Source organism: Nothobranchius furzeri, chromosome 12 (assembly GCF_043380555.1).
Source record: "Nothobranchius furzeri strain GRZ-AD chromosome 12, NfurGRZ-RIMD1, whole genome shotgun sequence".
Lineage (NCBI taxonomy): Eukaryota > Metazoa > Chordata > Actinopteri > Cyprinodontiformes > Nothobranchiidae > Nothobranchius > Nothobranchius furzeri.
This window is the reverse complement of record NC_091752.1, coordinates 4,552,226-4,567,344: the sequence shown is the minus strand read 5'-3', so window position 1 is coordinate 4,567,344 and position 15,119 is coordinate 4,552,226. Positions and strand designations below refer to the sequence as shown.

The window sequence follows — 15,119 nt, the reverse complement described above, 5'->3', positions numbered from 1 at the left end:
TCCAAAATTGAAAAAGAAATTTTATTAATTTTGTCTATAAAGACTGAATGGAAAGGAAAATGTTTAAGGTTAATCAGAAAATAAATAATTAAATAAACATTACTCTGAGAGATAACTCATAAATTTGGCAAACTTGACAGAAATATTAAAGAAAACTAGCCAAGAAATATTATTTGTTAAATAACCATTAAAAACATTACTGTCACCCCCTTTTCCTAAAGGTCCGCATTTAACAAAAAAATTTGTCTTTTTAAAAAATACCATGAAGTGGAACTCTTTAAGGGAATCGGTTCCTAGACGGTATTCTTTTCGAAACACCGACCACTTCCTGTTACAATTCACAACATAGCCGAAACAGGGAAGCTAAACTAATTTAGCAGGCAACAGTTAATTTCTGCGGATGTAGTATAAATACTAACTATCAGATATGATTCCTTACACGGTCAACATTAAACTCGCCGCTCGGACGCTGACTGGCACTTTGAATTTGCAGAATAAAACCGCAGTAGATTGGTGAGTACTGTCACTGTCGCTAGCATAAATTGTCAATTCAGCCTAGAAATACAACGCCATTGACAGATAAGTCGTTTTATTTATGAATGGGTTTAACGAAACGGTTGGTCGTAGTTCTGCAAACCGGTGGCAAGCCTCAGCGGCTGCTGTTGGTGCAGGTTTTGGTTAAACTGTCATCGAGACTCCCGACTTTTGTATCATGTGATGTGACTTTTTTTTTTTTTTGCTGCTTGGCCTTTTCTTTGTTAGTACTTTTAAGACCCACGACTATATATAAATAAATAAATAGTTGTATCCAGTTCAGTTAAACTCGATCTCTCCTAACCAATGAGTTAATGGCTGGTCTGAGTGCAGCTAAGACTAAATAGTATTGCTGTTATCAATCAATATTAAATAGACCTTCAGTACTCTTTCTATTTCACATCACAATTAGGGGTAGACCGATAAATCAGGCAGAAATTTACAATTTTTTATATATATCGACGTCGGCCGATACAACTCCTTAGTAGAGCCGATTTAAAGTCAGGCACATCAATGGGCAGCCCGGTGCTGCAGCAGCATTTATTTTAATGTATATTAATTATAATATCTGCTTAATAAATGCTCAAAAACTTATTTTGAACTAAAGTTTCTTGTAATTGACCAATTTTGAGTGTTTCATTCTTGGTCAGTTTACTCATTTGTTTGATTAACTTTAGTTAGAAGTCTGATTTTAACACTGAGCAGTGCACAAAATTAAGATTTAACAGCTGGTTAAACTCAGTGTTCAAAAACCGATGTGGTTTTAGGAGTTTTGTGAATCAACTGATGTTATTAGTGATATTTTAGCAATGTTAAGCGAAAATGAGTTGGAAAAGGTCTAGATATCAGCCATGGAAATCGGCCCAAAATATCGGCAGCACAAATCGGTCATTGGTCGATTTGACCTTTACCTATCAATACCGGCAGTAGAAAAACTAAACCATACCTCACACCATACAATTATTTCCATGGGGTTTCATGTAGCACTTCCTCGGCGTCCTAGGTTGTTCCTGGCAGGAAGTTCTTGATATTTTTGCTGAGATAATTGCATAATGTAAAATGGACTGTGGCTTGAAGGTGTGTTAGACAACTATCTCATGATCTGCTATGAGATTATTAACACAATCACCCTGATTGGGTTTAGGGAGAAGTTGAAGTTCTGCGTTGGCATTTCAGCAGAAGTCCAATTCTCCTTGTGGTTTTTAAGACCAACAATCATTTTTATTGTTATTATTTAAAGTAATTGGTTTTGCTCGTTTTTTGCACTTTCTTTCATGTTTCACATCTTTTAACAAATTTCCAAAAAGCCTAGTTATTGTTTTGATATTTAGTGTTTAGTTTTTTCTCAATGCTTGTGTTTATAAATCCTTTTATAGTTTGTGAATTGTTTTGAGTTACACTTGTACTTGAAAAATGCTAATAAAATTAGTCACAATTAATTTGATTTGCAGTTTTGTTGGCTGTTGGTGGCGACAAGCTGGGCCAAGTAGGGCTGCTCGATTATGGCAAAAATAATAATTACGATTATGGTGACTGAAATTGAGATCACGATTATTTAGGACGATTTTTCAATTTATGTTGATTTTATTTGTTTTTATTCAGTCATAAAACTGCTCAGGGCACAATCAGGACGAAAATAAGAAACAAGATGATCACTAAAAGAACTCCTGATTCCCAGTATAAAAAGACCAATATACTTATAGCTCATACATAGTTTATGACCCAAGGGCTATGACCTTGGTTTAACTCATTTAAGTCTAACCAGTACAGACCCAAATACCAATATCTTGCAAATACTGACAGCAAGAATTATACTGTGGCATTCATAACAAATACATGCAAATAAATTGATGTTCACAAAAAATTGCATAATACGTATTTAGTCGTGTCAAGGTGCTGTAGGAGAGTGCACTAGCACCGTATCCTCAGAGAGATTAGTTATTATTTATCAGCGTGAGGAACTTATTTCTACCTTATTTATAAACTATTTATTTACAAGTCCATCAGTTAATGTAATAATTGTCCCAACCACAGCTGCACCCCCCACCCCCAACCCGGTCTCACAGCAATCGGGGCAAGCTGCACGTGTGTTTAGCGCGCCGCACGCGCACATTTAGCCGTTTTTAGTGGCTCAGGAGTCCGCAGGTGCGGTGTGTGTGTCACTCACTCTGGTTGCTCCAACAAGGAGCCGGCTCCGAGAGCTGTTTTTTTAGCGACCGACATCGCTTCATCATTCCCTTTCCTAATGTCCTGAAGAACGGTCCGGAGAGCAGGCGGTGTTTAGCTAACCTGCAGGAAATGTCGACGACAGTTATCCAGAAAGTAGCTAAGGGTTACCAGAGATGTTTCTGAGGTGTTCACTAGATACTTTTAAGTTAAAAAGTCAAGAAGGGGGTCTGAAAAGCTGCTAGAAATAGCGTCAAAGTCGCTAAATTGGCAACACTGTGGGAGGAGCGCTTCATTTGCAACTCGGGGCAGCGCAGGCGGGAGGAGCAAATAATCGGCTTGTTTTGTTTTTTATAATCGTTCAAAACTCAGATCGTAATCGTGATTAAAATTCGATTAATTGAGCAGCCCTAGGGCCAAGGCCAATTTAAAAGTGATTGACTTTTATGTTAATTAGGAACAGGAGCATTACGAAGACCACTGTTTTGTGCTCCACTGGAGGGTTTATCAGAATAACATTGCTTTACCTTTGTTTTGTGCTTTGAAATTACAGCAAGTTTTGAAGTGATTTATGAATTTTCTTGTTTCATGCTGACTTATGCAGAATTGGTGTACACACAAAAAGATGAGAAGTTGGATACAAATGGAGAAATGAAAACAGGGAAATTCCAAAATAAACAAGAGTGTTCTAATGTTAACAGGCTAAATTAGGGTTCTACTTTATCTTCGTTTATAGAATCACTTAAATCACACAGTGGAACTAGCATATTTCCTTTTATGTGGAAAAAGCTGTGTTTTGCTCACATCTGGTTTCCTTCTATCTTGTCACTGATGCTTTCTGTCCTGGCTTGGATGTCCTGTAGGGGTGTGCAGGGTCTGATAGCTCAAGGATGTCACTCCAGCATTCTCATAATCGACCCAAAAACAGCTCAGACCATCCAGGTTCTGGAGAGGCACAAAGCAAACGTGGTTAAGGTGAGCCCCATAAGCTTTGTTGATTCTTTTGTTCAGAAGAATTGCTTATCTTCATAGTTTCCTCCTGTTATGGTTGTTGGCTTACATTTAATAATTATTCTGTGCAGAGCTTTAAGGTCTCGTTCACCAAAAAGACGTGTAATACTTAGTGATGCACCGATATGAAATACCTGTACCCAATATTAAGATCACTGTTATGGCCAATAACCAATATTTGCCGAAACCGATATGCTGACATTAATGCATCTAAAATCAGCAAATTTTGTATAGAATGAAAATGATTAAAGCTGAATTTACATTTTTATGAACACACAACACACACATTTATGCTTCTGAAATGATTACAATCACTGTCACGTGACTAAACAGTTACACATCACCCCCCCACCCTCTGAAACGGGCAAACAAATGGAGATGAGATGGAAAACATATCGACCCGGTTTTATTTATCGAACCGATACCGATAAAAATGACTAACATCGGCCGATACCGATATTGATGCTGATATATTGTCCATCCCTAGTAATACTTGATCTTCTTGAACTATGATGAGCCACTCTGAATTGCATATGCATAGTGAACTTGAACATTTTCAACTCTCATTGCATGCATTATTCTTGGCTAGTAGAAGCTAACCTTTAGCAACATGGCGGAACAGATTCAGGCTTGTGATATTTGTGAATATGTGAAAATGAAAGTCTAAAACTCCAGTCCACACTTGACTTGAGCGCTGTACAAGTCAACCTTAAAAAAATATGTATTTAAAATAAATATCCACTTTAAACAAATTACTAAAATAACTACTACACTATGTAATCAAATCCAAATGTTCAAGTATAAATGGCATTGAATAAGTAAACAAATCAATGACAAGGAACTAATGGTATATTTCTCTTCATCATCAACAAATAAGATGCTTCATCCAGCAACAGGGTGTCCGTGACACGGTTTAAATGCTGGCAGAGGGCGCTGCGGCTGCAGTATATAGTGACTCGTTGCATTCTCCCTCAACCAAAAGTCCTCACGTCATGCATTTAAGCTAAAATGCTAATGTTAACTTACCTTGCACTGGCTGTAGAGACGTGGGTGATGGTCACACAGATGTGCCATTAGATTCGAAGTGTTGCTGCCTTTTGCAGACACTTGTTCCCTGCACGTTCTGCAAACGGGATAGCTGTCTTCTATTAACTGTCCCTCAGCATTTTTCAGAAATCCAAAATATGACCATACTTCCGATTTAGTCTTCTCTGAGGGCTGATGGATGTCCTGGGCGCTGCCATCTCCTCCTTCGGCCATTATTTCAGCTTCAAAGTTTTGGTTGCAAATTAAAAAGTGCGTGTGCGCGGGAACTTCAGCAGAAGTGACGGTGGCTGGTAAGGGTCACCGCGCCTAAACCGCGTCCACGGTAAACCCACCGAGATAATTAAGTTTTTTAAAAACTGGACGGTTATTTTTATTGTCAACTTTTTTACCGGGGTTTACCGCTATACCGGTTACCGTGACAACCCTAGTCGGTACTATGGAATTCGGTCGGTACCTTAAAAAGTACCGAATTCGGTACCCATCCCTAGTGCTAACCACTCGCTGCCAGTCAAATTGCAGCCTTTGCGATTAGAAAATCTCCTTTTGTCACATCGCAATTTAATTGCATATGCAATTAATCGTTCAGCCCTACTCAATAGCATGGGGGCAAAACACATGCTGGATTTCCGTGCCGTATATCAGTCAGCTGGTAGAACTCCGGGTCAGAACCAAACAGGGTGAAGTTGCTTTTAGCTACTATGCTGCACTATCGACATATAAATATTGGACAATGGGTTTCCATTGGCTCCAATAACACATTTTTGAAGATAAATGGGAGGTGGCCACCACCGCCATTTTGACCGTGTCACTGGTTCCGTCAAGCCCAGACAATTCCACAAAAGGGAAGAGAGGTGGAGCTGAAGGTGGGGCTTTAAGGCTGGGATCAACTGACGACACCCGGTCAAACTAGCTACAAGCTAACCTGAAGCTAACCCAAAGCTAACGCGGAGGTGGAAGTTAAGCTAACAGAGGTAGCAACCTAGCTACAACTGGAGTTAACTGTGCACAACACCAGAGCTTCTGAGCTGACCGCTGGGTAAAACCAGGTGGAACACAGAGGTCTCCCGAGAGCTCCACAAGCCGGCAGCCGCACAGCAGACAAGCGCCGCTGCGATCTGAGATGTGCAGAGCTGCCGCTGGGGAGAACCGGGTGGAAAGGTTTCCATCCCAGAGCTCCACAAGCCGGCAGCCCGCGCAGCACACAGAAGCCGCGATCAGACAGAGATGCGCCGAGCTGCAGGGAGGGGAGAAGAGCTCCACAAGCCAATAGTGGGAACCCAGCTCCACCAACATGTTATATTTCAACCCATTTTCTAAAGTGCAGCATTATGTTAAATGCACTGGGTTTTACCCTATTACATTTACATTTCATGGTTAAACAGTACATGTTAAAATCTAAGCTCAGCTCGGCAGTGACCTAAAATACATAAATATAATTTTACTTACCGAAAAAAAATGAAGTGGAGACTCCTTGGACGCTCTGTTAGTGCAATTAATGCCACAGCAAGTCATTTTGTCCAACAATTGCACAAATAATATCCAAAAAAGAACGCACAGAGACTCAAAATCCTGGAACAGTTTCCAGGCCAGACCGAGGCTCTACTGAGGCCTTTCCACGGAGCTAGCTCTGTGGTCACGTGGGTCTGATGCTCATTAATTATACAGAATTTTAGGCTTTTAATCCACTTAAACAGAAGAGTGAGAAAAAAATTCACCCCCCTCAGAGTTGTCATGAGTGTAAACTAGATCATTTAAACCAAAAACATGTTTTGGTACCAGGCTGTAAACATGTTTATTTCTGCTGTGAAATTGGTATTTTTAACATGGGAGTCAATGAAGATTTGCTCGCTTCTGACACTAGCCCCTAGTGGATGAGGGTGGAACTGCAATTTATTTCATTTCCGGGTTTGCCTCAATTTTTCACCCGCATTGTGGGGGCTCGGTGTTGCACACGGAATCAGCTTCCTCATGAACACACATATACCCCAACTCCAGTGGCTTCAATCAAAATTGAAAACGTTCATGTATTCACCAGCCTTCGAATGAATCTCTTATGCTGCACCTTCTTTTTTATCTTATTCTCACATCTAAATGTTAAATTTGATCTGATTTTATTTGTGTATTTTAAATTAGATTAAAGATCTGCTGCTTTATGTTGTCACATTGATTTGAATGTTTTATGTTCTTGCTGTTCTGGCACATGGAAAGCACATTGAATTGCTTCTGTGTATGAAACGTGCTTCACAGAAGAAGCTGCCTTGCCCAAATGGTGTCACCAACACTCGTTGCATTTTCCCAAAACCCATTGATTTCCACTCATACAGAACTTGCACTTTATTGCCTTGCAACAACAGAAAAGCAGTAAATATTCCACAGCTGTTAGCTTGAGTGAATTTTAAACTAAGTAGAAGAAGTAAGCAGCTACAAAATCCACCACTGATTCCAATAAATTAAACAAAGTTCCAGCTCCTCTGCACCAACCTCTAATTAAATATGAGTGCATTCAGTAAATTAAGCTGTTGGAAAAAATCCAAACTTAACGAAGATATAATCAATACAGTATTGTTGAACATTTACATTTAGGCATGAACAGTTGTTAGTCTGATAATGTAAAACATAAAACATTTGTGTTCCTTTTTATTTGGACCAAACGTCATTTTTGATGCTGCATTTATATGTATGTCTTTGTATACATAGTTTTTATGTGTATGCCAGCTTTGTGTGGTTTTTGTGCATTTTCAGGACATTTGATATAATATTCTTTAAGGAAAATTCATGTCCCAGCATCAGTGTGACTTTAGTCTGGTGCTTTGCCACACTCTGGCTCAGTTTCAGGTCTCCCTCACTGTTTAGGCCAGTACTAATGATAAAGGTAGTTTCTGTACTGACAGAGTCCCACTGTGTGCATGTCTGTGTGTGTTGGTGTGTGCTGTAGAAAGGTAATAAATGGGCAAAAAATACTACAGTGATTATCAGTGCAGGGGGGGAGCAGCAGCAATATTAAAAAGCATGTCTGCTGAAAAACAAAAACACAGAAATAATCCTTTATTTCAGTATGAAGTTGTAAAACTCGTTTTCCTCTTCAGAAAAACACGTTGCTGTGTTGTCCTTGTAATTAATTTCTTCAGTATTATACAATGTAGACAAAAACCTCCAACAGAGCCAGAATTAAAAGTCTTCTAAAATCTGTTTTCACACAGTGGTGTGAAATGTTCCTTTCTGCTTCATCATACAGATGTAATTAATTAATCCTGAAAATTCCTGCCTCGTAACTTTACCAATCTTTGTGTGGGATCAAATTTGCGGTTGAGTCAAATTGATGGATTTCTCCCTGACTGTCGTCGGTTGTTCTCCTGACAACGACTTTATATTCCATCAACGCAGAGAAAGGTTTCATAAAAACTACAGAACGTGAAAAACACCTGGAGGATGTGGTTGCTGCATCCATAAAAAAAGCTGAGTGGCCACCACAAAGTCTAGATTACGGTCCAATGGATGCGTGGGACACCCTAAAAGCCCTGATCATAAAGATTCACTGGAAAAACCTCAGTCACAAAGTAAGCACAGCTGGCAGATTTCAATTAAAGGTGGAACAGGAGAACTTTTCTCTTGCTAGTCTGACAACCTACATTTTGAATATACGGAATTCAAAGGTTTAACCCGCTGTAACCCCCCCACCCCCCCAAGCCACGCCTCCAGAACACAGCAACGCCCAAGTCTTGTTCCTGAGGGTTTTATCTTCCGTTTTCGACCCTGTTAGCAACTTTTCTGCTCTAACATAACTAATTTATGTTATTGTAAAACAATTTAGCATGTTAGCTAACGCTTTTATTGTTTCTTGCTTTATACTTAACCTGAAAATCACAGATGGCTCAGTTCCACCGGCAATCTGGGAAAAGCCTACAAATAACACGTCAAAACTTCCAGAACCCACCCCGAACCTCATTAAAGCTGCTATAGCGAATCTACAGAACAAGCTAGGTTTTCAACACAAACACTGTTACGGGACACTCACCCCTCCTCTTGAACGTCTTCCCCGAGACGGTTCTGCCAGAACCAAAAACCTGCATTAACAGAGGACACGAGAGAGCGCTAAACACTAGTTGCCGCTTTCTACATCCAAACGTCTTTTGCTGTGCCTGACTTCAATTAGTTTATTCATTTTTTAAACAGAACATGTTAAAGAGCTCCTCAAAGTCCATTTGAAAAGACAAACGAAATTGACCACTCCCTCCATTACCCTAAGTGGGCCAGCTCTGGCTTTGCTTCCTGCTCAACTGCTCCAAGTCGAGAGCGCTCAATCCTAGGATGCGGATTATTGTCCGCATGTGTTGAGCCAAGCCAAAACTCATTCAGTGTTTTGTTCTGCCAGGTGAAATGGTCGAGGGAAAATTATTACCACAACATAAGCTCGCCTTACTGTCTGCGGCTCGCCTCTGGAGATGCATCTGGGAAGATCATTGTGTGGGATGTGGTCAGCGGCACGGCTCACTGTGAGATCCAAGAGCACTCCAAACCGATCCAGGGTATGAATCTATAGAACCACGGAGCTTTTAAATGAACATTTCTTCAACTTGTCAACAAAATGGACAATGCACACGTCTTTGTGAACGTGCTTCTTTTACTTCTTCTGGGTTACATTTATTCTCTGTTTGCTCTCTTTCTCTGTCAGATATGGAGTGGCTGTGGAATCAGGATGCATCTCGTGATCTCCTGCTAGCCGTTCACCCTCCAAACTACATTGTTCTGTGGAACGGAGACACAGGCACCAAGCTGTGGAAGAAGAGCTACGCTGAGAATATCCTGTCCTTTTCCTTTGACCCCTTTGATGCCTCTAACATGGCATGTAGGTGAATGTAGTAACTCCACAAAAATCCGACTCAGCCTCAGTTTATTCGGTTTTTGATTTCTGGCATGTGTGGCCTTTGATTTACCGTGTCTTAAAGATGCGGATTATTTCTGATTATAATACCTATAATTACCTTCTCAGTGGCCTAGTGGTAGAGTGTCTGCCCTGGGACTGGGAGATGGAGGTTCAATTCCCGGTCAGGTCATACCATAGACCTTAACAATGGGACCCAGTGCCTCCCTGCTTGACACTCAGTTTTAAGGGGTTGGATTGTTCCCGAGCACAGCCGCAGCTGCAGCTCACCGCTCCCCACGGGGATGGGTCACATGAGAGATGAATTTCACCAGTGTGTGATGAATTAATGGGACTTTAACTTTAATGTAAATGGCCTGTGTTTGTATAGCGCCTTCTTAGCGTTCTACAACCCCCCCAAGCGCTTCACAACACAATCATTCACTCGTTCACGCATATGTTCAGATGCTGGTGGGGAGGAGCTATGATGTAGCAGGGCTGTACAAAGTGTGCAGACATAGCACTGGTGCGACATCTTTTCAACTTACTTGTTCCCCCTTTATTGAACAGTGTAAGTTGCTTGTTATTGTGTAAGAAAGATGCTTTTTACTGGCGCACAATGTGCTAATCTAGGTGCTGTGGAGGAAAACCTAAAGACCAGCAGAGATACAAAGGCAGAAACAGTCCAAAGTTTGGGCAGATTGGCTAATGCTAGCGGGTAGCAGGCTCACGATCAGGTGGGGTTCCGAAAAAACACGATGGTTGAGAAACTAAGAATATCCTAACTTTACAAGCGGAAGAAAAATCCCCATCATCCTGTTTGTTCCTATGGAATAAAGCCGAACCGGAGCAGAACCGCAGTACTCAGGCTGCTGCTTCAAGTCTGCTCCATACGCCGCAGCACTTATATGGCAAGCCACTGTAGTATGTATCTCACAAACGTGTCTATCTTCAAACATAATTTAAACTGGATTATTGCTAATTTAGCTTTTCTTGTAGCTACTACAGAAAATACTAATGAAATCCTTTACATTCTACTGATCATAGTTTAACTGTGGATATATTCAGATATGTTCTTTTGACTAAGATGAGTGATATTAGTACAAACCTAAAATGTTACTGAAATGAAGTTCAGTTTTTTTTCATAAAATATCTAATTATAAATATCAGATGGGAAAGAGGATACTAGACAACACCAATTTTATACATATTATGGAGCCTTTTATAAAAAGAGTCTGACATTTCAGCCTCATAATTTTGGAGTTTTATTTCATATTTTTAGCAGCAGACCGCGGTCTCGTTGCACTTGAAACATTGTCAAATGGAATATTTGATTAATCAGGAGATTCAATAGAGTATTCAAATACTAAAATACCCAATAGCTGCAGTCTTATTTTAAACCTTTAACAGAACAGAAAAGCAAACGAACAAGAAGAAACAAAAACAACCTGCACCAAACCAAGGTACATCTGAGAAGGGAAAAGCTTATAAATACAACACGGCGGTGTTGTACTTGAACAAGTTCATTTAACGATCATACGGGAACTTGTTGGTTTTTCTTTTGTGAACGTAAAACAAACTCGCATGTATTTATCCTGATGAATGATAAAGTGAGCTCTCATTTTGGCGTGTTGATAGGTAATTTTAGATTTATCCCATATTACCTTAAAGGACGACACACACAGAGAGAGAGAGATTATTTGTAATGTCCATGAATCGTCATGCGAGAGCTGGGCGCAGAAACCCCTCCATGGAGCTAACCAGCCCCCCTCTGTTCCTGGGGAAAGCCTTCAGGTCACCAGCTCTTCATCCCCGGCATCTCCACCAAAATGTTAAGTAATTACATGTGGGGTAATATTTAATCTCCATAACCCTGGAACCTGAAATAACACACATGACAATAAGGGAGACATTTTACCCTGAGTCCCCAAAATAATGGAGAGTTAACGCAGGGAAAAACCTCCTCCGAGGCTTTTCCCCCGTCACTCCCCAAGTCTCCTCAGTTTCCCAGGGGCTTTATTCAGCAAAGGATGGGGGAGAAGGCGGGCCTTCTCAGGTTACAGAGGTACAGTTTTCAGTTGGAAACCCACAATCAACATCCTTGCTCAACCTTTCATGAACAGCAACAGTTGGCGAAAACAGAGATTCATGAAGTGTTAATAACACAAAATGGGCATCTTTTAGGCCTCAAAAAGGTACAATTATAAAAATACCCAACACGTGTGTGAGTGGGTTTATGAACGACAATCTACCACAGTTTGAGAGCTCCAGATCTCCACAGAGCTAAAGCCTTAGCTAAAACATCCTGTTAACCATACAGTTTATAAAAATTAGACCACGAAAATGCGACAGAAGCGATCAGCGTGGAGTCTACTCTTCTATGTCTACGCCGTTGACGACAGACGTCTGTAATTTACAAATCTACACTAATTTGCATAAAAGAAAATGTTCTTTTCAAGATTACACTGACACGAATGTATGAAGAGATTTCAGAATCAGCTTTAAGTACGTGAGTGAGACTCGCGCCACCAGGAATTAGCTTTGGTGGTTGTTTTTGTGTTTTAATCAAATGCACTACTGGTGTTTTTCAGTGTGTTTAAGTAATTGTAAGAACTACTTTTACTTTTTAGATTGTAACACATTTTATATGCTGGCGCTACAACGTTTTGTTCTGTTTTGCAAAACCTACAACCTTCGTAGCAACACTGCTGTAAGCTACAAATGTTACCGTACAGCCCTGTGTAGCCACAGCTGCCCTGGGCCGCACTGACAGGGGTGAATCAGTCATGAGATTTTTTCATGCAGGCTGAAGGTGAGAATAGTCTCCTACACCTATCTCCTGCATTGTCTTCTGATCGAAAACAGATCTACATCACGCTGTCACTTAACATTTGCCCATATAGACCCTTTTACTGTTTGTAAACAACATGACGTCAGCGAGAATGCGCGCGCAGCTTGGAAACAGAGAATGGCGTTGTGTCAGGCTTTATCAAGCTACGCTGCGGGGTTATCATCGGCAAATGTTGAATGTTATATTATTAAACTCACTTTAACGAATGGCAACAGACTCCCGGATCCCTGTGGCATTACGGAATGGGTGGAAGATGTAGGTGCGTGGCCAGATATCCAGTGGCCAGATATGTATACGTTTTTAGTGGAGAGGCCCAGTAAGTACACACGTGAGAAGCTACGGGCATACACATCGTTAGATGCATACAACTATGTTGTCTGTGGCCACGTACAGAAAGTAAAACATCACGACATAGACTCTGAGTTTTGCGTCTTCAAGGCAGAAGTCCTTCCTAGCCAAAGACAAGGACACAAGACTGCTACGTACGAGGCTTGGGTCATAGTAAACAAACCAGAGAACTTCGTCTTCACAGCCAACTGTACCTGCATGGCAGGGTGAGTATTGCATAGGTTTCTTTCTTTAGCGTGCTCAGAGTACAATCGTGTTAATTTTTAGAGAAATACAGTTTATACTAATATGCAGTGGGAAAATACAGATGAATTAGAATGAAATGTTAATTTGAAGCATGAAATAAAGCGTATAAATTTATATGTAATCTTAGTACATAATAACCTTACCTGATATAAAATGGGCGCTACAAACTCGAGCATTTCGGATCGTGTTTTCCGTCCAGTTTTCATCAACCCTTTTGATGGCCTGCAGCCACAGACGCCTCCGATTTTGTTGAAATGGATGTGCTCCCTTCGGAATTCTGTAAAGTTTCAGTCCACTGCTTGAAGAGAAGCGACTCTGGCATCCGTACAACAACCCGACATTTTTATGTGCTCAGAACTTCAAAACAAAGGGTTTAAAACACTGTTTAAGTATCGAGTGTGAATGAGGAAGCCTTCACTCTCGTTGCCAGGCTGCACGCGCAACTTTTGATGACGTAGGTAGTAAAAGGGTCTATTAACTCACGACAAGGAAGGCTGTTGTTGGTTTAGCATGTAGGAAACAGCAGAGCACATAATAGAAGCTAACCATTAGCATTAGCAACTCCACCTTATGTCACCTTTTATGTCTATTGGGTTTTCAACTTTAGACTTTCTGGATATCTGAAGTAGAACGAGCAAAACGGATATCATCAAATCAGACTTTACTTGTTTGTTTTAATTATTTATTTAATTAAATAGAAAACTGTAGCAATGGCACAAAATACATAAAGTAGACTGGAGATGTCTAAAATAAACATTTTGTGTTGGAGATTGTGTGTTCCAGGATTCTGGAGTAAGAACATCTCTGATGACAGATTTTAAACAGGGCAAAATAATTTCTGTTTTCTTTTAAATAAGTTTGTATTCTTATTTCTCTGCAGTGTTGACTAGCGAAGGAATAGTCTTCATCACAGACTTTACCCACTCCAAACCACCAGGTAGTGCTGGCAAAAAGGTCTACATTGCCAGTCCTCACGCAAGCCCAGCACACACCAAACCCACGCCTGCTGCTGCCCCAGCTCCTACTGGTGCCAAAAAGGCCCTCAACAAAGTCAAAGTGCTCATCACTAATGAAAAACCCACGTAAGTGCCTCTTTACTTCTACAGCTCTATTTTAAATGGCTCAAACCTTTTAAAACATCCAAATGACCCTTCTGATTACAACAATTTAGCCATTTTGTCGCTCACTTTTAGCTTTTAAGATGGAGTTACAGTGTAGAAGTGCAGAACTCCTGTTTTTTATCCATTTAAGTGCAATTGTTTTAGCTGTGGATTTTGCAGTATTTAAATTTTACAATGATCCTTTAAAAAATCGCAACAGTATACGGGTGTTTCATTTCTCTCCTCTAATCTTCTGGTGCATGGCTACTCTCCTGGTATCCCCTACTTGGTGTAACACCTGAGGCAGAGCTACGTTGGATTTGTTGACTCTTTCATTTTCTTTTTTTAAGAAGTTACCAAGGGGATCTAAAATGTAACCAAGTCTGGCAACAGAGTTCTCTAACTTGTAGCAGTCATTAATTTTTTAGCCATCCAAGCTATTCTTTTTTTTTGTTTTGTTTTGTTTTACTTCTTTGCATATTTTAGATAAAGTTCAAATCACTTTTCTGTATCGTTCTTTTTAATTGCTGCTGTTGAAAGTCACCCTGGCTGATCGGTTGCATGCATCTTCCTGTCCTTTGCGCCATCCTCTCTTGCACATATATCAGTTCTGGAGATCTTCAGCAAACTGGTCTGCATTTTAAACATCCTCGTTTGCAGCCGCACCCCACCAGCCTGATGAAGGGCGTTACTCACCATTAAATAATGTGGAATTCTCATGAAGGATTCATCTAAGCTTGTTTTTGCGGCTCATACATGGACCTTTAGTGAATGTTGACTTCTAAAATAATAGTTGTTCTTTTCCGATTGGCCCTCACAACATCTAATACGTTTTTACCATCTAAGATGTAGAATTCATTGGATGCTAAACCACCTTAAAACATCTTAACATTTATATTTTTGATTAAGTCCACGGATTTTCTTTTTTGCTTGTTGCCATTTGCATATCATGGTC

General features: G+C 40.3%; 1 protein-coding gene across 3 annotated transcripts in view; it reads left to right on the top strand.

The window, feature by feature from the left end:
* Window positions 1-302: 302 nt before the first annotated feature.
* Window positions 303-15,119, top strand: part of wdr11 (WD repeat domain 11) — a 157,924-nt gene continuing 143,107 nt past the window's right edge. For all 3 annotated transcript variants that reach the window (XM_070542160.1, XM_054749853.2, XM_070542161.1), the window contains exons 1-5: window positions 303-513; window positions 3,564-3,675; window positions 9,131-9,284; window positions 9,431-9,604; window positions 13,945-14,146. In XM_070542160.1, coding sequence (XP_070398261.1) covers window positions 428-513; window positions 3,564-3,675; window positions 9,131-9,284; window positions 9,431-9,604; window positions 13,945-14,146 — 728 coding nt within the window. In that variant the 5' untranslated portion in view covers window positions 303-427. The remainder of the gene's footprint in view (window positions 514-3,563; window positions 3,676-9,130; window positions 9,285-9,430; window positions 9,605-13,944; window positions 14,147-15,119) is intronic.